Here is a 26,678-nt window from a genome sequence, read left to right as displayed (position 1 = left end):
CCAGAAAAGGTTTTAAATTACTTTTAAAAATATTCGTGTTATTGTTTCAAAATTTTATTTTCTGGCCTATTACCTTAATCACCTTTCACTTCTGTGCTTTTGACTTTAGCACAATTATAGTAGTTAAGTGTTTTTATGGAAGTCAAAATATTAGCTTGTTTATATTTGGCTACTTAAAAATAATCTCACCTTTTCCCACTCTCTTACGCTCTAGAACCGTTATTTAAACGTCATAATACTCAAATAATACTCAAATAAGCCATTTTTGAAGAATCTGTAAGTTTCTGAGGCATAAGCGGCCTTTTAGATCTTGTTTTATTTTGGAAAATATGTAACTTTAATATGTCACATGTTTCTAACTTTAAATAAGGCAAACTCCATACATATATACCTAAACTTCATACATATCTCCTAATGTATCTTAATCTTAAACCATATCTCTATCATAAAACCTACATAAACCACATTTTATTAGTATGCGAGAAATGCATCAAAATATAAACTTATTGCTGTTTATTAAGTATGTTCAACTTGAAAAGAAGTTACAAAATTCCCCTTTATTTTGTTGTATACATCAAAAGGATTAAAATAATCGTAAATCTTTCAAACGTCAAAAAAATGTTTAAAAACCTTACAGATTTATTTACTTTATTTACTATAAATCATAATTGTAATATTTAAATGAAATTCAACTCAGTGAATTCATAATAATAAAGATAATACTGGTCCGGTCAACTTGCTTAACATCAATCTCTGGGAAAACATCTTCATTTTCAGCCCATTCTTCTTTTCTTACACTTTGTTTTAGGCACTGAAATCTATGGGAAAAACTCATTGAAACGTATGAGTAGACTACGTGAAATCTTTTTAGAATAGGTTATTACTATGTGAAATTTCTTTTCCCTTATGTTAATTGAATGCAAATTATTTCTTAGAAAATAGATAAATCTTGATTATGTGCTTTGATTGTACTCACATTTTGTTTGCTACTCACATTAGATGGATAAAGACCAACATCTTCATAAAATAACCATTTTCTCACATTGCTATAAAAGAATTCTTCATTCTGTCCGATTATTTTGCAGTGTCGAATAAGCCTGTATATAATAATCGGACGGAACAGCACGCTTTAATTGCATTGAGGGGATGTGCTTATTCCACGTGTTTCTATCATTTGTATACCTTTTACCTTTTAGCTATTGAAAATAAAATTGTTGTATTTTGTAAGAAAGAACAATGTCAGATGTCACTTTAATTTAGAATTCTTTTTTAATTTTATGATACATCATTTTCATTGACTAGCTAGATCCCTATGTTCCGTTGGTTTCTAGTAATCGACGATTAGTTTAAGCGCCATGCACGATGATGTCGTTTGTTCAGTGTCTAGGTAAATGCCACTTTTCTTGAAGAGGAAATGAAAGAAATAGACAAACGTGAGACCTTTTCCTTGTCTGTTTGTAAATATTTGAGTATATATCTACTGATAATGTGGTTTAACATTTCGCTAAAAATTACAATTTTCTCCGTAATTATATTGTTTGTTTTGTACTTTTTTTGAAAATTCTGATTCAATAATTAAAGAAAGGTAAATATTTTTAAAGAAGAAAATGTTTTTAATTAATATATTACATTATACATTTAGATATGGTCATACATTTATTTACACAGTATAATGAGAAAATAAGAGTTAAACGCTTACCCTTTTTACCGAAACATACAAGACTGAAGTTTTAACGGAATTCAATACCATATAAAGAATAAAATTTATTCGATTTTTCCAGTAAACAATATTTGTATTTCCATGATAATAAATGTTCAATAAAGTATATATCCCAGAAAAGTTGTAAGATGTCAATTGACATTTATAAAGATGTTTGTTTGTTGGAAATAAGCGCATTTAAAGCTTGTATTGGAAACAAAAACTTACAAGATAAATGCCGAATGTAGTTTTAAAAGGTATATTGAATGCTGATTTCCAGTCTGATTCAAAATCGTCAAAAAGGGTTTCTCATTCGATGGTTATCAGTTTTGAATTGAATACACGAATTGATTTTGTTACTTTGTTATTTTTATTACGACATCTTCGTATTTCAATTGAAAGATTGCTAAGACGTGCATGTATAAACGAAGCACATAAGACATTGTCCATATATTCTCAAGACTTATCACCAATATTGAATTTTTTGCCTTTTCAAATTCAAAATGAAGAATAAAATTAGATACACTGACACATTCGCAGATTTCAAACGCTTGATAACGTTGCTAACATTTTAAAGATTAAAGAGAATTAAAGAGCACGTACAAATGAAACCGAAACAACTTTACAACATTCTTATTTTTGATCTGAAAGCCTATGTTAGTTTGAAAAAATATCTAAATTTTTAAACATAAAATTTAGAAAGTTATAGAAATATTTCTTCGGTACATTTTGTAATCTCCTTCATGTTATATTTAACATGTACATATATAATAAGAAAAAGAAGAACTGAAATGCGAATATTAATTTACTTACATCTTCAGATCTAGAAGTGCGTGAATACTTATTAGCCTTTTTTAGAATTGACTTAATGCTCATTTGTCATAGTCAATTTAAGCTTAATTGAGAATATATTTTAGAAGATAAACTGTTAAAATTGTGGTTGACCAACACCTGAAATCTGACTAAAATATAAAAAGACTGCCCCACTATTTTTATGAATTGAACGTTATAGGTTAATTTCGATGAATATTTGTAGAATTTGTTTTGAGCCATGTGAGTTATTTATCTTTCATGTAAAGTAAATTATAAAATTGAAAGGAGTTTTTGCAAAATGTAAACTTTGTTTGACTTTCGCCTGTACAGTCATTTTAGACCATTGTATGCGCATAATGTCACTTTAACTGAAATATACTAACACATTTTGTTTTATATGCTTAGGCGATCATGCGATCTGTTGCTTTGAATTTTTTTTTTTGATACGACAACTCAAAGTCATGAAATGAGGATAATTGCATCACATAGTGACAGAATTCCGTATTTGTATGAACAGCAACATAAGAATTAAGAGCTGTAATATGCAATAAAGTGAAATAAATGTTTGTTAATGTTATTGATTTTTGTGATTGTAGGCGTCCTCTACATTATGATCTTGTTCATGAACATTTTTAGCATATCCATAATCATTACCAATATCACTTGGTACCCCATACACATGATCTGTTTTGCCCTTTTTCATACGTGCATCATTTATATGATTGTACGCATCTTCATTAATGTCGCCAATTGTACTTCCTTTCTCAACAGCAACTTCTTTATCATGTTGATCTTTCAGTCTTTTTGCTGCCTTTTCCGCCGTATCATATGTATCGTCAAGGTTATCTCCAGGCGCTGTATTTGAAATCAATGTGTTATAAACATTATTCTCATTTTTGTCAGCTTTTGAACCTGTGATGACATTCTCTGTTGTAGAGTTTTTGGCATCTTTTTCAAGAACAAAATAAGTATGTGCATCGTCTCGATTGTCTTCTGAGCTAGTAAGTGCTGTGTCATTATTCTGTTGCAGAGCATCCTCATCAATTTGATCATAAGGAGAATTAACAGGGATATCGTACGCTATGTTGTTCACTAAGCCTTGGTCTTTTTGTGTTTTATCTGACATGAACATTCGGCAACAGACTACTGGTAACATCGCTCTGAAAAGGTCAACGTTTTTTTATTATTACTGACTTTTTCGACCTAAGGCCGCCTGATTACACCTTCACTTTCGCTAAAATTAACAGTAAAGAAATGAATATAGGCATAATTTTCATTGGCCAATTCAATACTAATAGCCTGTTCGATTGATACTTTAGGAGAGTTTCCGTTATAGGTAGAGGTATGCTCGATTGCGCGATGGCAAGAAGTGTTGGAAAAAGATACAAGTCAGAATAAATATAAAAACACAATTATGATATTTTCTAGATGTTTCTAACAGCTTTTCAATATATGTATGAAATTAAATATGACAGATCGCATTTTTGATACTTTTGCGTTCGTCTGGGTTTTTCTTCTAAGCTGTTTTAGTCATTATATTCTCTTCTCGAACTGGACATAAGACGAATGAAACGAACTTTCGGCTAATTAACAGTTGCAAAATTTTCCGTGGAATTAGTGTACAGTATCTACTAAATCTTTGTTTTATTATAAATTCCTAATCAAATCAAATTCTATTTTTTATTAAAATCAAATAATGTAAGTAATATTGTTAATATCTAAGATGACAATTAATGGGGAAAAACATTGCGGGTAAAATTAACTGAAATAAAACTATTGAGGACGAATAAAATATACTGTTTGCGGTTAGCATGGTTAGTAGTAGCTCATCTTATGCAAGTTAAAATGTTTGACTTCGGCCGAGTATCTATTTAAAGATACTTCTTGTTTAACTTGCCTTTATAACGAAGTTTAAGTAAGTCGCAACCAACTATTACTGATGTCTGTCCAATCATATTTGCCGGCAATTGCAATTTAAGATTATATTTTGTTGCAATACAACCGATTGAACTATGAACGAATAAATCATATCCTTTCTAAGGACTGGTTTTTATAGTCTTTTTGTCTTACGATAAATTTGACAAAGTAATCTTTTACAACAAGGACATTTAATTAGAATGTGCTGTTAATGTTGTATGGTAAAGAGTATTGTTAATATAGAGAAAAATGCTGTTTTATTTTGGAGTTGTTGTATTGAAATTCAAAGTCGCCAACGCAAAATAAAGGTTTTGTAGAAAAAAAATAACGAATTGCAAAACAATATCGTTAAAGGAACTCCACTGAAGTTTATAAGCCTATAAACATAAAAATTTAATTTTTCACATAGATAAACATGAGCACTTAAAACAGAAATATAAATAAAATATAACCAAGATATATACAAAAATACAATGTCAATCATATGTTTGTGCTATTCTCAGTCCGATTTGAGTGAAAAGCGTGTAAACGCTTTTCAATTTTGTGTCATTTTTTACTATTATAATAATTATTCTGGAAAAACGGAGGGAGATAATGATCTGAAATTTTGCACATACGTTGTTAGTATAGATCTACATCAACTGGAGTAATAATCTCAAAAAATTATTTCGAGTCCCGTCATGTCAAAAAACCTCAGTGGAGTCCCTTTAAGATACATACTTTTGACATAATATACAAAAAGGAAAAATAACAATAAAAAATCAAACTATACCGTCTCTTTAGAAGTAGAACAGCTATTACGGCAATAACGACAATCAGAAAGATTGCAATCGAAATGCCAACTGGGACTCCGATATCAGAAGCTGTAAAAATGAAATCAATCATTATATTCAGACAAGTTTAATACTTTTAAACAGTATTAAGCATATAATTTGTTTAGCACGAAATGAAATCAGTATATATCATACAACGACAGTTCTTAATTAAACTAAATATTTTTAACTGCTTTTGGAAAGGCAAACGTGAATTTTAATGTCTAGATAATTGTTTTACAGCATGTAGGATGCTTTGTAACTATAAAAAGATGGGAATAAAAGTGAAACAAAGTGTTATAAAGTAATGTAAACAAAGCAGTATCTTGACGTACATACAAATATTAAGTAAATACAACTGTACTACTCGTAATTGCCAAAACCGCTAGAGATGAAAAGATGGTAAAAGGCAACTGGATAAAGAACAAATTGTTTTGAAACTATAATGTCCATAGTTTGTATTTTTTTCAAACTTGGACAACCATCTAGGTTGAAACATGAACAAATTGTAAGCTAATATGATGGTTTTCTCATTTGAGAGCAATCCTATTCGTGGGATTTGAAGACATACTTGTGAGAAAAATTGTATAATTATATAAATTGCATTTAACTTAATGTTGAATGTCTATGCCCAAAGAAAATGTTCATAGTAGATTTGCCAACACATTTGAAATTTGTTCTTAGACAGAGAAAGAATATCAATATGTTATCAATATCGATTATATTAACAACCCATACATCTCTTTGGCACGCTTATAGTTGAATTTGTTGGCATAGAATTTGGTGATGAATTTAATTTACTATTGCCTAAGCAGTAAAGGTGTGTTTACCTGACTCCGTTGTATTTCCACTTGTTGGTCCACTTGTGGTTGGTTTTCTTTCTTAAATGTTAAAAAATGAAATGACCAGTGTGCATCTTTTTCTTTTTTATTGTCATTCATTTCTGATGCAATAATGAAAATAATTAATTAAAATAACATCAAAATACACATTTAACAATCGTATTGAGTATCTTTAAAGGGTATAAAGCTATATCTACAAAATATGTTCTTATAAAATGTATCCATAATTTATGGTCGATTGAGAGTTGTAGCATAGACATAGAATGTCTCAATTATTGAACACACATGAATATTGTACTTAAACAACATAAAATGTTCAGCAATAAAATATTATTCTGCTATTTCAAGTAGGATTTAGTCCGTTCAGCAATGATTTCGTGCTTGTGCCATTCGCTTTTAAGACACTTTTCTGCTCATATTTATTTCATACAAGCATTTTTGAATTCTTCTTTATTTTTTTTAAAAAAAGGAGAAGAAAGATGTAGCAACATATATTTAGCTTTATACACTTTCAAGGTCATGTAAGAAATGATTCCAATAAGAAATAAATTATCATTTTTATCTATTTAAGTATTCAATTGGAAATATCTTACCGGTCAGATAATCTATACATTCGACACAATCAAACAATTTGGTTCGTTATATATTCAAAGGAGAAATCTTTACTAAGCAACATCATTGTAATATTTCGGCTTCTCCAGTTAACACGTTTGGTCCTAAGTATTGCAAACCGCCGTATATTGCTAACATATTCATTACATATGCTATTTCGTTCTGATCTATCAAACATTTCAATTCAGTGAAACTTATTAATTACAAATGAAAAAATAAATTTAATCATGAATAACTAATAACCCCGTCTGTTCTCTTAGTTTTTTGTTCTACATAAATAACTTGTAAAAGGTGTACAATTTTACCAGTTTCACAAAGAATCTTTTTCTCTGCAGTGCCACTGTCTTCAAATTTTAGGACTATGTCATCAATTTTCGTTTTGTGCAGATAGCCGAACTGTTTTTTCGTCTTTGTAGTCACTACATCTGAATTGTAAGTGAAAATTTCTTTTTAAAATTTTCTAACGATTGCTTCATTATACAGACTACTAGTATTTACAAACCAACAAAATTGGAGATGGCGCTTCCATAGACTATTGCCATTTTAATTATTACATAATCATATCTGAAACAATAAACATGAAAACAACAACAACAAAAACAACAACAAAAATACATGCATTTGAGCCATAAGGCAAAATGCTTGAAAATTAACACATATTGGTCTTTATCTCCGCCAGGTATTTCATTTCTACTCATTTATACATTGTAAATGAAACATATTATTATATATTGTTATGTCCATGTCATTAAATATCACAAAATGTTGCATACTTTCATGTATAAATGTTGAATTCTGCGTACACCGGTGCTAGGGACCTGAACGGTTCCTTGCACTTTCCAGTACCGTCCATGACCAGGCTCAATTCAATATTTTTTGGCGTTCTTAAGGGATTGTTTTTCTCTATTTTATGATTTTTTGTTAGTTTCTGAAGTCAGAATTTACATTATCTACTTCTAACTTCTATAATACCAGAAAACACATCATAAAATTGGAAAATCTTAAAGTAATTGCAGTTAAGATGTTAATGTTGATCGAATGTTTACATATTTCAGTGCTTTATTGCTCAAAATTACTTGCTTCTCACAAACACATTATTAAACCAGTAATAATTTGGATGCTAATAAGTTATTTATTTTTTATAACGCGTTTTAATATTTAATGAGTGACGTTAGAAGTTAACTTTTTCCATTTTAAGTTCCAACTTTGTATACTAGTATTGAAGAATCTTTTTTACTTTAAAACACATTGCTTCATTGACTGTATGACTTGTAGATAACATTTACTTACCGTTAATGCTGTATATGACATCACTTCGAATAACTCCAACCCATGAGCTCGAGGATGATAATACCTTTTGATTTTCTATCTGTGCTATAGAAGTTGGATGTCCCAGATTATTTAAACAAAAGTTCATAGCATCCCTCCACTTGGCTGATTGTTCTTTCCCAGTTTCGTCTTTTGCGATAAAGGTTCCATTTTCTTGTGATCAAATATAAATGGTAATGCGCATTTTTAATGCTGGTCAACAACAATTTATTTCAATGCGGAAACATACACGGAAAAATTCTTGTTTCAAAATAAATTGAATTGTAAATATTATATCATAGCTTCAGCATAATATATAATGGTTCATTGTGTATTAAAGTGCATTATATTGGATGATAATTATGTGGAGATATCTTGTATTATGACGACGTTGAAAGAAATATACTTGAACAGCATCGTGCTTTGTTCTGAGAAAAGTACAATAACATTTATTTCAACTCGGTTGGTAAAATACACTAAATATAACCACCCAATAAATTAGGTAGCAAAAGAATCTTCGATTGATTTTCAATAATAATATTTATTTGGAACAATTTGCTTATAATTAAATGGTTTATATTTCCGATCCTTAGAGATCATTCAACACGACATTATTGTTGTGTTTGTGGTATTTTAACTATTTAGCATTTCTAGTTTGGTGGTTCTAATATTCCTTGAATAATGTTGAATCACCCTAGTTGCCTGTTCTTTAGTTTTTTCTTTTGACATTTATCTTTGACATGCAGGCTTCATAACATATGATCCCTTTCAAAATTCCATTTTGTTTAGTTCCACCCATTGTTTTCTCATTTAGTGCACATGCTTTCTATTACTTGGGGACCATACGCCGCTTTTCATGGAATGGCACGGAATTATCACATTGCATGTTCCAAATTAGCCCCCGTATGTGTAGTTTGCACTTGAAAGTACCGTCCATAATCAATTATAAACCGCATATGACATGTAAACTATCAAATATATCAAATCTTGTTATTTTTACATTTCTAAAATCTTGGCACATTTTCTCATGTTTAATTTTATTGAAATATTTTGGCTCATTCGAATGCATGTAGCTTTAACTGATGTTTGAGAGTATAAGGGACACTTGTAGCTAAGACTTCGTTATATGTGGACTTAATTTATTAAATGTGTGGCACACGGATGATATTTTATCCAGTAGAAATGGAAATGTGTAAATGAGCAAAAACTGTTTTTACTTGATGCACATATGACTCTTAAATGATCTTTGCAGTTTGACCATTCCAGTTGATCATTTTTATCATCGTCCATCTCATATAAAAGGCACTCCCCGTCTCCCATATAGGATTGTGCTGAAAATGTTATTGTATACATATCTATATGAAACCAATTTGATAATATCCGAAGCATTGTTGATAGGGCAATTTGCACGCATACGAATTCGGTACCCTAGACCCACAGTATATAATATTATGATAATGTTATAATAATTTCTTGAGTTAAAAGCGACCTGGTCCTTTTTGGCATACAGTAAAAACTCTAAAAAACCTGACCCGTCCAACGGGAAGTGCTTTCTAACATATGTCACTTTTAAGGAAGACTCAATCAAATCGAGTGCGCATTTTTCATATAATATGTTGTTTCTATTACTTTTGAGGGATCAACCCTTTTGCAGATTTTAATATGAACATATTATATTTGAAAAGTTATCTACATTCTTAAAAAACTTAAAAACAAATATTTGACGTACTCGGACGTATTTATCTTGTCTGTGTTTATTGGTACTTAATTTTATAGCATATATTAAAAACTCATATCTGTAAAATTTCCATTCATTAACTTCCTATTCAAACGAAACGCTTTGATATATTAACGATTCAATTATATGATTTAATTTAACAAAAAAGGAAGGAGAAAATATTAGGGGAATATTTCCCTCCCATGTAAGAACTGGTGTCTTACGAAAATGTGCAATATTATAGCTCACCCTCACCAGCCGATTCAATTCTGTAAAGTGATATATATCCATCTCCACCACAGGCAATGTCATCGTGATCCTCACAACCTTTGGTACATTCCTGGTTGTAAATGTCTGATAGTTCAGCATTACTCAAACAGTAGCACTGCAATTAACCGTCTTAATCTGAGAACATCAGCTTTTTATTTTGATGAAAATAACAAAACGACTTTGACAGTAAAAGATTTATGAATGTCAAAAGCAAAGAATTTGAAATAGTAAAGAAGCTGGCTTAAATTGTAAAATTCGCAATATAGGAACAATGAAGTGAATGTACATGTTGTCAATTATATTTGACCAAAATTAACAAGCAAAATCTATAAATTGTCTATCAACTTTGTATCATTATATAGGCAAACGATACAAAAAAATTCCGGATAGTTGCAATTCATTTTTCGTAGGAAATGATAACAAATGAATAGATATGAAATATATCGGCCAATTAAATTGCACTTTGAGATTTTAACATGTTATAGTGAGAAGTTACAGTGTGTAAGTTATTCTTACTTTCTTATTACTTATGCCTATCAAACCTTTCGTCATGCATGCTGAGTAACACAAGCCTGGAGTGTTATGCTTAAATTCCGCTTTTACTGTCATATGTTTCGCTTCCATACAACCTGAGATAAAAAATGTATTACTATGAAACTATGTTTGCTAGACAACACCGACTCTGATTATGTATATTCATAATTTAACAATATAGAGAAAAACGAAAACGCTAAAACGGCAAATTTGGAAATGTTTCATGCTTGGTTTGATTGGGCCTGTTCATGGACGGAACAGGAGCGTACGAGTTACCATCAGCACCCTAGCACCGGCTTATTTAGAAATTAACATTTAAACACTACAATGATGAAATTTTGTATTTATAAACAAACATACCTAAAAAATATCAAAATGTTGTACTGTTTATAACTGTTATTTTTGTTTCTAAAATTTATATTGAGAAAAAGTGTTTACAATTTGACAGGAACTCGAATAATAACATTAAGAGTAATATAGCCTCTCATCTTTGTGGTATAAACATACAAAATATCACGTGCTGCTGTAAAGTACTAATAATATAAACATTGAAAAGTCAAATAACAAAGATATACATTCTAGGATTAAAATAGGATACTATTAAATGAACGGACATGTTTGATATTGTACTCGGACAAGATGTTAATTTTAAATTGAATCTGAGCACTTTAATAGGATACTTACCTATGTAATGGAATGCCGAAGCAGCTAAGAAGTATCCTACCCACACATTATCCACATCATCTTTACCCGCCAAATTGCACTTTACTGAGAAGTCATTTGTTTCGCCTTGAAACATGATAGTAGGAGTTTCCATTTTACAATCCTCAATGGCTGAATTCCATGTTGTCTTATTTTCTGTTATGAATGTAGCACCTACGATAATTTATGAACATTTATTACTTATGAATTCCATATACTCTTATAATAATGTCATAACACTAATATTTTTGGTTAAATCAACCCCTGATTTCAGAGAAATGAAGTATGTTAAACAAAATTCCACATCATCTTTCCTGATTTAAATGTGTAACTGTATGTTGTTAAGAAATGATCGTGTTTTTCTTCCTTTTGAAATTCTTCACGAATATTGACTTTCATTGTGCACAGTGAAATTACAAGTCAGAACAAAAAAGTATTACAACTAAACAAAGTTAAAATGTAGCAAAGATCCTAGCCTAATTTTTGAAAAATGTATGATTTTTTGCTTGGCTTTTTTTAAGACCATTGATTCCAATACTTTGAGTGTTAAGGCTAATATACCATTTAAGCCGGTGCCAGGGGGCGTTCATAATCTCTCATGGACAGACTCAAATTTATCGAGTCTTCATTTTTTAAAATTATTTGTTTTGGTTCCATTTCTGTCAAAGGATCTAAAATTCCATGAATTTATACATTGTTCACCTAGCAAAGTCTTAAGTTTTTCTTAGTTTGCAAAATCTTTTTTTGTTCTAAATTTATTGCAATTAAAATAAGAATAAAAAAACAGCGGTATTAAAATCCTAACAATTTTCCAGTGTCGCTATATGGTGTTTGAAATTAATTAAGATAAGCTGTTGTTCAAAATTAAAAGATATGTACGAGCATATTGTGACTTGCGAGTACAATTAAAGTGATGGCGATATTGAGATTGATTGAGTTTCATTTCTTGGCTAAACTTTCGGAACTGAACAAAATGAAATGGAATTCTGAAAGGGGATCGGATTTTAAGCTGGATGTAGTTTATCTAGAAAACCGCACGGAGATCTTTATTTCGATAAAATTAACGACTGTTCTTACAGTTTTGGTGATGATATATTTTTTAATTCAATTAAATGCAAATATTTTTCACTGCTTTTATAATCAATACGAAATTATAGCAGAAAAAATATCTAAGTAACCATTTAACAAAATATTTAATTATAAAAATCATACTCTACCCGCTGAAAATAATATCGATACAAGAATTAAATATTGTCTGAAACTAAACTCCATTTTGATAATAGTAATTTACGTCTAATTGTATTTTCCTGTTTACTATAATATATCAATATCGTTTCCGGAAGTTATAAGTAACATAACAGGACACGCTTAAATGTTTCATGTATAATATTAAGTGTGTAAACATACTCTTTGTAAAACTGTAAACATGAACGGATAGTACAAAATAAACACAAACATGTTTATGAACATTGATATCAATTCCAAATCTAAAGGAGAAGAAGCATTTAATTGTTTTATTCATATACTTTCATACATGTGATTGCACCTTGTCCAGTGCTTCAAATCAATTATTCGTTATCTTTTGACCTACATGCTAAGAGCGTGAGCTTAGTTTCCCATCAATGTAAGATGTTGAATTTAGTAGAGGTGAATAAAATATCATCAGCTTACTGGTTATATATAAAAGGTTACTATTAACATCAGCTAACGTGTCACAACGCCCAAAATATATTATTCCCCGACTTCACCAACGCGGAAAATAACAAGTTTAGTCTGTTAGATTTAATATTGGCACTGCTTTTCCATATTCTCTTAGTCAATTTAATTGTTCATACAAAAGTGCAGTTAAGTGGCACAGTAAATGTTTACTCCCCTTTGATTCGAAACCATCCATATAACATATGTATAAGTGCATGTTTATTTTTCAATCAAGCTGTTTTATCACTGATAAATTTGATAGCATGTTTAGGCAATATATACAGATTTTGATTACATTTTTATACAATAATGCACAGTTCTAGTTCAAATGATCAGTAATACTTTCATGAAGGCCGGTATGCCTGAATGATTCATTAGAAAACTTTTAAACCATAACCCATGTATTATTATACTACAACGCATCAAACTTAATTCTAACATGCTTAAAGAAAGAGAATTGTTTAAAAAATTTTTTGAAAACCATTAAACCCGGAAAATTTAATATTTATGACGGCATTTTTAATTGCGCCCACATGAACTTATAAAAAATAAAGTTTTCCTTTTGTTTTGCCCTTTTTTGTCGTAAAATTGACGTCCTACCGTTTAATGAGGGGAAAACCTTTAAAGCGTGTTAAAAATTACAGTATATTATGTAATAAAAAAAAAGGGGAAAATTTTTAAAGGGGAAAATTTTAAAAAGGGGGACATGTTTTTTTCATTTTTTAGTGTTTAAAAAGGGTTTAAAATTAAATGTTTAATTTTCTGACTTTTTTCATTCTTTTTAATAAAAATTGCTTCATTCCTTTGTCCCTCAAACACTCTTTTTTTTCTACTTTTTATGCCCACACTCCCTTTAATTTTTGGGTCCTAAAATTTTAAAATATAAAAAAGGGGGCAGCTAGAAACTGTGCATTGACAATTAAACGTAAGTGGCGATCAGTTTCACAATGTTTCGCAATAACAGCGGATTGTGGTTATGACACTCCGGGTTTGTGTTACCCTGCATGCAACAAGACAAATTTCATTAGTGTCAGTAAGTCAAATGTAAGACATATTTTATATCGTGGAGATTTGAACGTTTAGGATTAACAATGCAAACAATCTTAGTTGTAACTAATGACAACCTAATTTAAATATATGAGTGTATTTGATGTAAAATAAATTAAGTTTGTATAACTGAAACACATTTGATTATTTTTACAATAGAACTCATACATTTATTAGAGGATGAAAACGAGGGGGGGGGAGATTGTAAAAAAATCTTCTGCTTGGAGGAAAAATTTTTTTTCCCAATCGCAAAATTTTCCCCAACATCCTTTCAAAACCTAAAAAGAAATAAAAAGGGAAAAACAAAATCGAGGGGAAATTTCTTTGGTTTGGTGTCATTTCAAGTCATGACATAATTATGTAGTGGCGATGGGTATTTAAATGTTGATATCAAAAGAGACATAATTATGCTAAACAATCTTCAGGAATTTTATAACACACGCCGATAAAGAAGATAAAAATACACAATAAACTAGTTTTTTACTGAGGTTCTCACGCAAACTTAAAATTATGAGAAATATCACAGTAATGTTTGACATTGTTGCAAACGACGATGTATTGCATAAAAATTTTCACGTCAACAAAAATCTGAACCTATAAATTGCCAAAAATGTGACAATATATAAAAATGTCTGTATTTCTAATTAATTTAAGCAGTGTCAACAAGCTATCATAATGCAAGACATCTTCGGTCAACTTGATAACAATAGCAACTTCACAGAAACTGATGCTACCATTTCGTCCCCTCCAATGGCAGTGTGTGAAAACTTATATTTAAATTGAGACCTAAATTTTATCAGTGAATAAATTACTAGCTTGTGCATGCTTGTAAATGAGGTTTTGAGGCCTAGCATTTTCTTATTAGTCAGTGTAATAAAGGCATGATGTGTCGATAAATATTTGGTTATCTATCTTATGCATAACATTAAAATGAATTTAGATAAATTTCACATATCAATAGAGAACCTAGACTGAGAAATCCATAAAACAGCATTTTGTTCAATGTCAGTAATTACATTTTTTACACTACACATTTTTTTTATTTCCATGCTCTTCCACTTCCAGTTCGATTAAAGTGTAAATAGCAGCAAGAAAGTAAGCAGACTAATCGTTATGACTTTGAGGATTTTTGACAAAGATCTGATTTCAAAAATGGTAAGCGATTTGTTTTGCTCTCAATATAGGACAAAAAAATATGAACAATTGTTGGCACAGTATGAAACAGTGACACTTCTTTACCCTTTTTAAAATTTAAGAATGCTGTAATCTGTTTTCAATACGCAGCTGTTTCTTTCACAGCATGGAACTGAAGTTCAAAAGTTATGAATTGATAGGTACATGCCACCCATAGCTTATGTATTGATGTTTTCAAAAGGTGTTTCAATTTTCGATTTTGTGTATGATCTTGTTTTCCAGGAATTTATGCAATACTATTCATATGCATATACCAGATAGTGGATTATGCATGTTACCGACAGGACCCATTACTCATTTATTTTTTGAATTTTGCATGCACATTAGTTACGCTTGTGTAAATTATATGGACTAGATGTTTTTGTTTAAGACAGTTATAATTTCTTGATTTATGAATGCATGTACTGAATGGACAGTGGTCATAGGGACATCTCTTGTTAGCATATCCACAATGAGTTTAAACCAGGTTTGATACATCTATAATATATATATCTCCTTGTTCCTGTTGTGTGTCTCATAGAAATAAAATACATTGAGCCTTTTAAAAAAACAAATATTCAACAAGGAAAGGCGAAATTTAAAGAACGCAGCCCGAGACACAATCAAGTAATATCAACAGGACACCCTGAGAACTGTCTCAGTTATACAAAGTAATCAATACATGTAATATTGCATGCTTTCTAAAGTAATTTTCAGGGATAAATATAATAAACTTCATAGGCCAAATTCCATCAAAGTCACACGATCCAAATAAGTGTGTGTACAGGCATATAAAATAAAAAAAATGAAAGTCTACTCATAGTCTGTTCTATAAAGATTTAGCTTAAAATGCATCTGAAAACTTTTAGCCTATTATTAAAATATTTTGCTGCCATAACTGTTGTTTTATTCTTTGATTCAGCAGAATTTGTATCTTAGATACATTTTATTAGGATAACTGCATATGGCAAGGCAAAAATTGACAGTATATCAAATATTATGAACAGCAACATACGAAATAAAAAGGAAGGAAAAAAAAACACTAAAAAACACGAAAAACATAATTACGAAAGAACACCCAAAACGGCAAAATTGAAAATGTTGCTTTGAAGTGCATCAGATTCAATCAAGCGAAATAAAAATTTGGTTAATGTTCTGGATTTATGTGATTGTATGTGTCTTCTACATTTTGGCCTTGTTCACGAACATGTTTAGCATCTCCATAATCACTATCAATATCACCTTGTACCCCATACACATTATCTGTTTTGCCCTTTTTTATACGTTCAGCATTTATATGATTGTACGCATCTTCATCCATGTCACCATTTGTACTACACTTTTCAACATCTTGATCTTTCATTCTTTTAGCTGCCTTTTCAGCCGTATCATAGGTATCGCCAATGTTAGGTCCAGGCTCTAAATTTGAACGCAATGTGTTATAAACATTATTCTCATTTTGGTAAGCTTTGGAACCTGTTATGCCACTGTCTGTTTTAGGTTCTTCTGCATCTTTTTCAAGAACAAAATATGTATGTGCATCGTCTCGATTGTCTTCTGAGCTATTAAATGCTGTGTCATTATTCTGTTGCAGAGCATCTTCATCAATCTCATCATAAGGAGAATTAACAGGGATTTCGTATGCTATGTTGTTCACTAAGCCTAGTGTGCGCTTTTCTGTTTTATCTGACGTAAACTTCCAGCAACAGGTAACCGGTAACATCGCTCTGAAAAGCAAAGTGTGTTTAAAGGAATTTTGTAACGAGGTTTAAGTACAGTCATAACCACTTTTCACATATGTCTGTCCAATTGTACAGTGGAAATTGTAAAGTTAGATTTAAATTTTGTTGCATTTAAACAGAGCTATGAATATATAAATCATATTGTATTCAGGGAATGGTTTTGCGATAAATGTATCGAATTGCATGTAATCTTTTACAACAATGACATTTTGATTAAAATATACTGTAATAAACTTTCATGATAAAGTGCATTGTATACAAAGAGAAAAATAGTTATAGTTATGTTGACATATTTTTGTCCAAATATACAAAAGTAAAAACAAAGGAAGAAAATCCAGCCATACCTTTTCTTAAAAAGTAGGACAGCTATAATTACTGCAATAACGACAATAAGAAAGACTCCAATCGAAATTCCAACTGGGACTCCGACATCAGAAGCTGTTAAACAATGAACAATGGCATTACATTCAGACAAGTAGTTTTAAACAAAAATCTGGAAATCAGTTTGTTTAGCACTACATGGAGACTGTTAATGTCGTTTATTATTTGCTTGCGAAAACCATTTGTATTATCTTTAAAGCATAAGTTCAAATACTAACAAACAGTGTGGTAAGAAAATGGTTTCCTATCAAATTCATTTTTGTATTTGCTCGTTTCCATGTGTTTAATCAGGTCCTTATCGATTTGCTTTTGTAGTATTTCAGAATCTTCATATCGTAAATACATTGGTGACATTATGATTTAATGTGTAGTACAATCCATGTACATGTATATGAATAATCCACATAGTCAAGGTTGAAACTTTAAGACAGAAAAGAACATTATAATGTACTATAGATGTAGATTGTAAAACAAATCATACATTTTCTAGGCAAACTTATCGTTGAGTCTTTTGGTGTCGAACTTGGTGTTGAGTTTAATTTAGTACTGCCTTGACTTTTCGTTGTCGCCGTACTTGAATATTTGCTATGATTCATCGTTGTGCTACTGCTTGTTGATCGACGACTTGGGGTTGTTTTTATAGCTGTATTTAAATTAATGAAATTACCAGTGTGTATTCTTGCTGGTCTTATACTCACTTATTATCATTTAAAATGGTGTACAATTTTAGCAATCCTATTGCGTACCTCGACCTGCCATTTGTTTCTATCGGTCAGATTATCTCTTTAGGGAACACTTATACAAATGTATCTATATAATTAAAATGTTGACACGGAAGCTCTTTACTTCACATAATAACTATCATTTTATCTGCCCCAGGCGATATGATTTTAATGGTTTTGTTGTTGCGATTAGTGTTTAAATGAGACAGTGCCAAAGATCATGCATACGAAGATTGTAAAACTAAAATAGATCAATTTCGTTTTTTATACATAAAAGATTATCTTTTAATAGAATTTATAAAACTGAATTACACAAATGTACTAGCACATGATTTTTTTTCCAATATCACATGAATGAAATTAGATGAATTTCATGTGCATTTCTATTAAACTATTAAAGATATATTCAATAAAGTATGATATATAGTACATATGCATGTACATACATATATAAAACATTATCATTTCAAACTATATCTATATCAATATCTCTATACCCATAACATTTAGGCAAGATATTAATCAAATATTTTAGTCAAGAATCATTTTGTTATCCAAATCACTTCAGTTAAAATATCAAGATTTGTTATTAGTTAAATATACATTATATGACGATATATAAAATACTTCCCTATTTTCAAAAAATACGTCACTAAAAATATGATACGATTAATTCTTTTACTTTATTACAATAATAAATTAATTGTTCAACGGTTTACCAGTTTTACAAAGAATCTGTTTCTGTGAAGTGTCAATGTCATCGTCAAATATCAGAACTGCACCGTCACCTTTCTTTTTAAGATAGCCGAACTCTTTCCATGTATGTGTTATTGGTCCATCTGATAATAAAGTAATTTTAATTAAAGACCTGTTATAATGTTTAACATCACATAGACATATAATTAGTTATCCTATAATGATCCGATCTTTATAGACCCTTTCATTTAAGACCGTATTCAAGTTGTCGCCCTTGGATGACGTCATTGGGGGATACGGTGGACAATGCCGATACGATTAAGTACAATAAAAGAGGGATATAAAGATCTTAATCCTTTCTCTTGTAAGATTGGCAGATTGAAATTGCCAAAATTGTGTGTAATTGAATAAGATATTACATAAAAAGGATGGTGAAATGAATAAAAATGTTTACTATATTAAGGCTAACGATTTGTTTTAATAATAGACCATATTGCTGGGTAACTGATCATGATTATCATTTTCGTTTGATTCTTTATAATGAAAATTTTACCGTACTAACTTGCTAATACCAGAGATATAGATAATGTATCTATGTGTCTGCTAATATACAATACCTAAAAGATATTTTGAGTTTCAAAAATGTAAGGATTCTGTAGTTTCGAAAACGGCTGCGTAATATTTAATTGCAAGATACTGATTTATTGAAAATCATTTTGATTTAAGCATTACTTAGACAAAGAAAAACAACAATATAAATCTATGTTATTTCAAAACAAATGTAAAGACATAATTAATACCATTAATTTGTGTCGGCAAAAAATGCACTCTCAAAAAACAGTCCCAGATTCACACCAATATATTTGAGCTGGTATTTAAGTAATGTTTTCAACTTGATACTTTTTAATTCATACTCTGCTTATCAAATATTTCACACATTCACAAAAACCAAAAACAAGTTGTGGAACACGTTCACAGAAATTCGTAATTAACTGAATTATAATTTTACGTATTTTTGACTGCGCCAGTTGGTAGGACTCTGGATCGAGTATCAAATCAGTTAGACATGACCAATTAAGTCCCTAGGATGATCCATAACAAAATTCGGACCATAAATATTTTGACAACTAACAAAAGTGACGTAATCTGATGTAATGTTATAACTGCACCCTGGTGATTTATGATATGACAGCCAAGTGCCGATTGTATATACAACATAGGAACCCTCTTAATTAATATGTTACAGTCCAGTGGCGCTTTTATATGCACATCTATTTATCTATAAAATAAGTTACTGGGAAAATGGCTTTATTTTTATAACCAAAAGAATAGATTTTCGGTATCAAAATTATCTAATTATCATCTGTTGCGAATCTAAAATTATAAAAGTCAATGCCATATGGTTTTCGTTCTTTCCGGAATATTTATAAAATTATATCCTGCACTGGTTATTTGAAATATTTTTATACGGCATAATGAAAATGAATCAGTAAGTATTGACAGAATGCATTCTGTTATTGTTCTATTAAAGCTTGAAAAACTATCATTAAAAGACAGTGGCAATCTTATTTTCATGTTTGTCACAAATACGCCGGAATTTTCTAAATGACAGAAAATAAAACAGAAAAATGGCCATTTAAATTTATAATAGGCAATTTCAGTGTGTATGGGTGTTTATAAAATATTAAAATTTCATTTAGTTACTAGCTTTATACCCTTGCATTAGAGAAAATCTAGATCTAATAAATATATTCACTTTGAAATTTCGCTGAACATTTCACTCCGTAGCGAGAATAAATCTCAATCTTTGTTTTTGTATTTTTTATATTGTCTTGATATGAATTTATGTATGCATGCGTAAATTTTTACATGTTATAATCATAATAAAACGATCAGTATTTACGCATTTAACTTTTCAATAAGCTAACATTCTTTGCGGCCTGCATAGTTTTATCCCCCATTTACGTCACATCCGGTAAGGGAAGTAATTCTTTCCTGACTGTTATCCCTTATATGAAAGGGTCTTTTTGTGAGTTTTTTCAAAGCTCAAATCATGAAAATTATATGTGATATTATTAACTGTCAAGATCATAAAGAAATAAATCTCTGGCATTTCAAGATGACAAACATTAGATGTAATAGTAAATTTTCCAATTCTTTTTTTTTCTGCGACCGAAGGAAGGTTTGATTCTTTATTGAAGAGCGGATATCACACTAATTTAATTTGATAATCAGCAGGGATGCTTTCTCTTCATAAAATGCTGCTTACATTTAATATTAGCTGCAAATTTCTACAACAATTTTGAAACAACAATTTTATAAATATTTATATAGATTATAATAACAGAATGAAAATAGTGAATTTGTACCCAAAAGGCTATTGATGTTTTATGAATATATGTAGTTTCAAAATGGTTCTTCTATCCTTTGGAACTACCATAGTCTAACAGAGGATATATCGCGTTTCTTACAGTAATGCGTGTTGGTATGCAATTATGTAATTTGTTCCTGTTTTATGAACGACTTTAAACTAAGTCTTTATTGTAGCTTATTATTTAAGATAATGGTGCACAGTGTTAGCGATTTCACTACTGTTATACAACTATCTTATAACTGAAAGTGAAACAAATCATTTTACCTTCAATACTGTAGATCACATCGCTTTTAATAACTCCGACCCATGATGGCGTTGACAAATTAAAATCTTTCAACTGCTCTATAGATGGTGGTAACATACGAAGTTTGAAACATATGTTCATGGATTCTCTCCAGCCGCCCTTTTCTTGGATTTTACCTTTATCGAGTGCGTTTTGAACAGTGTCTTCTAACAAAAATAAAATATTGATACTCGATAATTATAACAACAAAGATGTCACATACATGTACATATAGAGATAAAACACAAGTCATGTTGTTTCAAGGCGAATATTGCATACTTCTGCATGCGATTTAATTTGTATTATATGTATATCAAAATTAACGTGACTTGATCTTATTAAAACACCTTTATAATTGCCAGAAAGAGTATATCGAAAAACTAACTGCTCGTTGAAAATTCTCTAATCTCATTTTACTAATCTATTTCAAAGAAGCACACAACAACTGCATGTTTTATTTTCTATGTTACTATGTAAATTATTTTAAATGAAAATATACGAACCCTTTGAAATTAAGATATGTCAAACAATTACTCATAATGCATGCTTAATCAAACCAATCCTAGAACATTTTCAATTTTACCGTTTTTTGCGTTTTAAAGGCACATTACGCCTCAGAAACTTATATATATTTTACTTCTTTAGAAAGGTCAAATGTTTTAATAATGGTATTAAAGAATACTAGATTGTTGTTACCTAATAAAGTAGTGATAGACGTGAAATAGAAAGCTTTTGAGAAATAAAGAAAAAGATGTATTTCTGAGGCATATTGAGCCTTTAAGGCGTTTTTGTTTATTTGATTAATTGAAAACCGATTGTTTCTTTTTTGTTTTAAATTTAGAAATTGTCTATGTCGAAGACATGTGAAACGTACACTGCAGATTAGTCATTCATGTATAGTCAGTTGTTGTTTTATCATTACAAGTTAAATCTTTATAAAGAGCATAAAAATGAAAAAAAAAATTAAGTTGACACCTAACGACAGCAGATTGTCAGAAGAATAACTTGAAAACACTTCAAATTGTAGATATGACATAATTTTACTTTTTAGCACATATTGCTATTAGCTTACATTAATACAATCAGTACTTACTAAGCGAACATATAACTCCTTGACTTTTCGTGCAGTCTGACCATGTTAAATCCGGCCCTTCATTTTTTGCTTCATATAGAAGACAGTTCTCATCTCCGCTGTATAATTTAGCTGAATATATGATATTAATGAAATTTGAAGAATCGGGTATTATTTAATACTAATTACATTATAGAGACACACTGAAATAATGTGTTTCAATCTAGGACAACTACTTTTGACCATGGGAAGTGCGTTTGAGGTCCTTTGAAGACACTGAATAGGAATGAAATATTCAAAGAGTACAAAAGTTAGATCAAAGTTCTTCTTTTTGATTTTTAGAGCATGTGATCAGACATTACTGTAGATATAAGCAAGATAAAATCAAATCAGTATATATTTTGGTCTACCCTCAATACAGTTTCCTAATTATTCCATTCTGTTTAATATTTTAACACAAGAACCTATCTGAAAATAATTCATTTCTAAATCAAATTGATAAATGTATTTCATAATAATATTGTCATTTATATGGTAAATAAAATATTCACCTGCTGGTTCGAAACTGTAAACTGACATACATTCCTTTGCACCACAAGCAATATCATCGTCATCCTTACAATCCTTATTACATTCTTTGCTGCAAACCTCCAATTGATCAGTATTATTTAAACAGTAACACTGAAAATATGATTTGAAACTTTTAAAATAATCTAACTAAACATAACCATATCATACAATAACAAAAAGAAAACGAGTAAAACATTATAAATTAGAAATACAATCATCAGACAATATAGCTTTGCCTATCAGATTACTGTATTTTTAAAGTTCTACAGAAGTTTGCAATTTCATCTCAGGTAAGTTGCGCCATTGCGGCACCATTTTAATAGAATGAGCGCGTGCTTAAGATGACGTCTGTCGGGTACTTCTCGTTACATAAGATACAAAAAGATAGAATGAAAAGAAAAAGAAATCACAACCACAAACAACAACAAAACAATAAACAGGAGTAAAAACAACAAATAAGCATTAAACATTCAAGTTTAGTTTCAATAATACTATTTTCAATGTGCATTTATTTCTTTTTTATTACTTTCTTTCCACTAATGCCTATCGGGCCTTTCTTCATGCAAGCTGAATAACACAAGCCTGGAGTGTTGTGGTCAAATTCTGCATTTACACTCATACCTTTCATTTTTAAACAGCCTGAAATATATACAATGTTTGTATATATATAACAACATTATTTACTGTGATTGTAAAATTAAATTTATAATGCAAATTGATAAAATCCAATGGATCTTAGAGGTATCCGTTCGTATTTTCTTATTAGTTTATATTAAGATGATCTAGAAAAATAATTTGTTCTAGTATTATATGTGGAACGTGATTTTCATGTAATTTCAGACTATGTTTTGTTTTTATAAAGCATTTTAACTTTCAATGAGACTAGGTAATGGCTACTATTCAATATTTAATAAATTGGATCATGTACTAACCAATGTAATGGAAATATGCAGCCGCTAGATAATATCCAACCCACGCTGCTTCATTGCCCAACATGCCCAATACATCATTATCAACTGTCACTGGTAATTCCTCGTCTTTTCCTTGGAATATTATGTTAGGCGTTTCCATTGTACAGTTGGCTGTAGTCCATGTGGTCTTATATTTGGTAACAAATGTTTCACCTGTTGGTTATTTATGAACATTATTAACATAATTTTTTTTCATATAGATTATTCTTATTTCAATATATACCATAATAATTTGCCAAATAAGACATTATTATTGTCAAATATACCATTACATTATCAAAATATACCTTAATCATTTCCAATTGTACCATAATAAGTTCAAAATTTACTTTAATTAGTTACAAATATATCTCAATGATTTCCAAATATAGCATGATAATTTCCAAATTTACCAACATAAGTTCCAAATATACCTTAATGATTTCCATACATACCATACATGCCCATATTATAATAATAATAGCATTATAATTTTACTTCGCTGGTGCCGGTGTCGAAACAACATCTTGGTTCAAGAAAATGATGAATGAAAAGATAATATTCGTTCAATATATAGTTCCTTTTTAATTTACGTACATTTTGATTATCATATTGTAGGGTAAATATTAAAAGACTTTTCATTCGACAATTGGTTTTGTAATTATATGTAAATTTGGATTTATATCTTTTTTACTTATAAGTTATATAAAAAGAGTTGATAACGACTAAAATCAAAAGAGAAAAGCAATCATAGAATACTATTTTTCATTGTTTTTATCCTTTTTTTCGGAACTTTTTTTTGTTGGAATATTTTATAGAGTAAACCTTACTTCGTCTATAGCGTTAAAACTAAATGTACAAAATTAACATAGCTATATCAAAATGAATAAAGGAAGGCAGAAACAGCTTTAAAATATTTAAAAATCAATTTTATATCAAAACATTTATGTTCTTCGGCTGTAAACTTTATTGTCACGAGTATTTGATAATTTCTAATAATTTGTTCATTTTTATAGCCTGTTAATGTTTATCCGCAATTATGTTATGGCATACTTATATCATGTTAAAAAATGGAGGTCATCTTTTTAAATATTATTGTAGCAGTGCAAGTATTTTATGAATGGTATCACAAAGGACCTCAATTGCATAATGAGAAAGGTTTTTTAAAACATTTTAAACATTTGAATACAGTGTAGAATTCAAGTATCAAGTTACACTCTTAACTAAATATTCCCTTTTCTATTGTTAAAGAAATGATTGTGCGTGATATTAAGAGAATTGTACAAAATATTGAAAAGACTCTTAAACATTTATTTTGATATACACATGTAACAGGACTGGATTTATTTTCACAGATTATTAATCAATTTGATGTAGGTCTATACCATTAACTTTTGTGAAAAATTTAAGAGTATTCAAATGTCAAGTAATCCCACATAATATCTACTTTAATTTGATCTTTAATTTCCTGTTAATTGCATCCGCGTTCGAGCATGATCTTTAAGTAACACTAATTGTATCTTATTTGAAGACATTGATTTGCAGTGTTATAGTTAACTTGACGTCATGATGGTCGTCTTTTACCTCATTTCATGAATAATATCATTCTTACAAAGGCTCCACTGCGGTTGAAAAGCCTGAAACATAAAATTATCTTGATCTAAAGTTTTACTTGACCCGGGTGAGTTTTCATTGTTAGGACGCGGTTGCACCGATTGTAATTTGTTCTATCAAACTGTATATTAGCAAAATATTAAATATCTTTAGTCATTACTATATACCTCTTTGTATTTTAATTATATCCTATTGAAAGTTTATGTTAGCACGGCAGCAATTCCATTCTAGTTCATACACGTGAACAATGCGGATTTTCCTTGATGTAATGTTATTATGATACAGGGTATTACTGTAACAATGCAAATATTCGTTTACAACTTATTTTAAGTCGGAACACATCGGCTATTATTCATATTAACCTCGCACTAATTATGGATTGAAAATAGTTCTACCAATTGGTTTTAAATAAAATTAAATATATTTTTGACATTCAAAGGTAAATAAAGTCTGTTTCAGTAAAACATATGAAAATGTCCAATGGTGTACAATTTAAACAAATCCGAATAAATTTTGATAGGTAGCTATTTAATACTTTCGATTTTTACAACGATTACCATAATAATAAGTTTATAAATAATGTACTGTTTACTTATTATTTAATAACTTATTTTTGTGGACCTTTACTCGCTATAATGGAATAAACTTAATCAACAACTACCAGCATTGAATTACTATTTGTTTACATGTTTGCTTTCATAGAGTAGGTTAGACAGAAAAACCGTATCCGTTTTGTGTATTCTCATAACGGAAAGGACCGAGAAGCTACGATTGCTTATTTCAATTCTTTCTTCGGGTAATATAATTTCTTAATTTTAAAAGAAAAATTTATCAACGTTAACTTTTCAAAAAATATATTTTGTAATTATAAAAGTTAAAAATTATACCCTACCGCCAGGAATTAAAATCCATAGAAGAATAAAATATACTCCTATCATATACGCCATTTTGATAATATCCGTTAATGTCAGTCTAATACTTCCTGTTTACTATTATAATAAAGTGACTAACGTCTCCGGAAGTTATAAATAACAGGATACGCTTTTACTGTTACATGCGTAACATAATGTGTAAACAATGTTAAACCGTAAACAATAATTCTTTATAGGGTATTTGTGATAGATTTGACC

The 26,678-nt window shown here is 29.8% G+C and overlaps 2 protein-coding genes across 4 annotated transcripts; both read right to left on the bottom strand.

The window, feature by feature from the left end:
• Window positions 1-1,590: 1,590 nt before the first annotated feature.
• On the bottom strand, window positions 1,591-13,320 carry LOC132717309 (uncharacterized). Of its 3 annotated transcripts, none has more exons than XM_060700742.1 (10): window positions 12,444-13,320; window positions 11,209-11,400; window positions 10,507-10,619; window positions 9,976-10,105; window positions 9,221-9,334; window positions 7,986-8,177; window positions 7,001-7,120; window positions 6,072-6,122; window positions 5,202-5,292; window positions 1,591-3,672 (listed from the first exon to the last, which is right to left on the bottom strand). In XM_060700742.1, exons 1-10 carry the CDS (start codon window positions 12,496-12,498, stop codon window positions 3,087-3,089), a joined length of 1,644 nt encoding a protein of 547 aa, XP_060556725.1. In that variant the 5' UTR covers window positions 12,499-13,320; the 3' UTR covers window positions 1,591-3,086. The 3 variants fall into 3 exon arrangements, with proteins under 3 accessions (XP_060556725.1, XP_060556724.1, XP_060556726.1); XM_060700741.1 differs by having other exon boundaries at window positions 1,592-3,672; window positions 9,970-10,105; window positions 12,444-13,317; XM_060700743.1 differs by having other exon boundaries at window positions 1,592-3,672; window positions 9,970-10,105; window positions 12,439-12,514.
• Window positions 13,321-15,801: 2,481 nt separating this feature from the next.
• On the bottom strand, window positions 15,802-26,399 carry LOC132717308 (uncharacterized). Its single transcript, XM_060700740.1, has 10 exons — window positions 25,519-26,399; window positions 23,917-24,108; window positions 23,511-23,623; window positions 22,966-23,095; window positions 22,436-22,546; window positions 21,324-21,509; window positions 18,709-18,828; window positions 17,749-17,910; window positions 17,231-17,324; window positions 15,802-16,871 (listed from the first exon to the last, which is right to left on the bottom strand). Exons 2-10 carry the CDS (start codon window positions 24,053-24,055, stop codon window positions 16,292-16,294), a joined length of 1,635 nt encoding a protein of 544 aa, XP_060556723.1. The 5' UTR covers window positions 24,056-24,108; window positions 25,519-26,399; the 3' UTR covers window positions 15,802-16,291.
• Between the last annotated feature and the right edge of the window lie 279 nt (window positions 26,400-26,678).

The sequence above is a fragment of the Ruditapes philippinarum genome, unplaced genomic scaffold, assembly GCF_026571515.1.
Source record: "Ruditapes philippinarum isolate M1 unplaced genomic scaffold, ASM2657151v2 ctg3160_1_1_1_1, whole genome shotgun sequence".
Classification (NCBI taxonomy): Eukaryota; Metazoa; Mollusca; class Bivalvia; order Venerida; family Veneridae; genus Ruditapes; species Ruditapes philippinarum.
The sequence above is the reverse complement of the archived record's forward strand: the minus strand, read 5'-3'. Positions and strand labels throughout refer to the sequence as shown.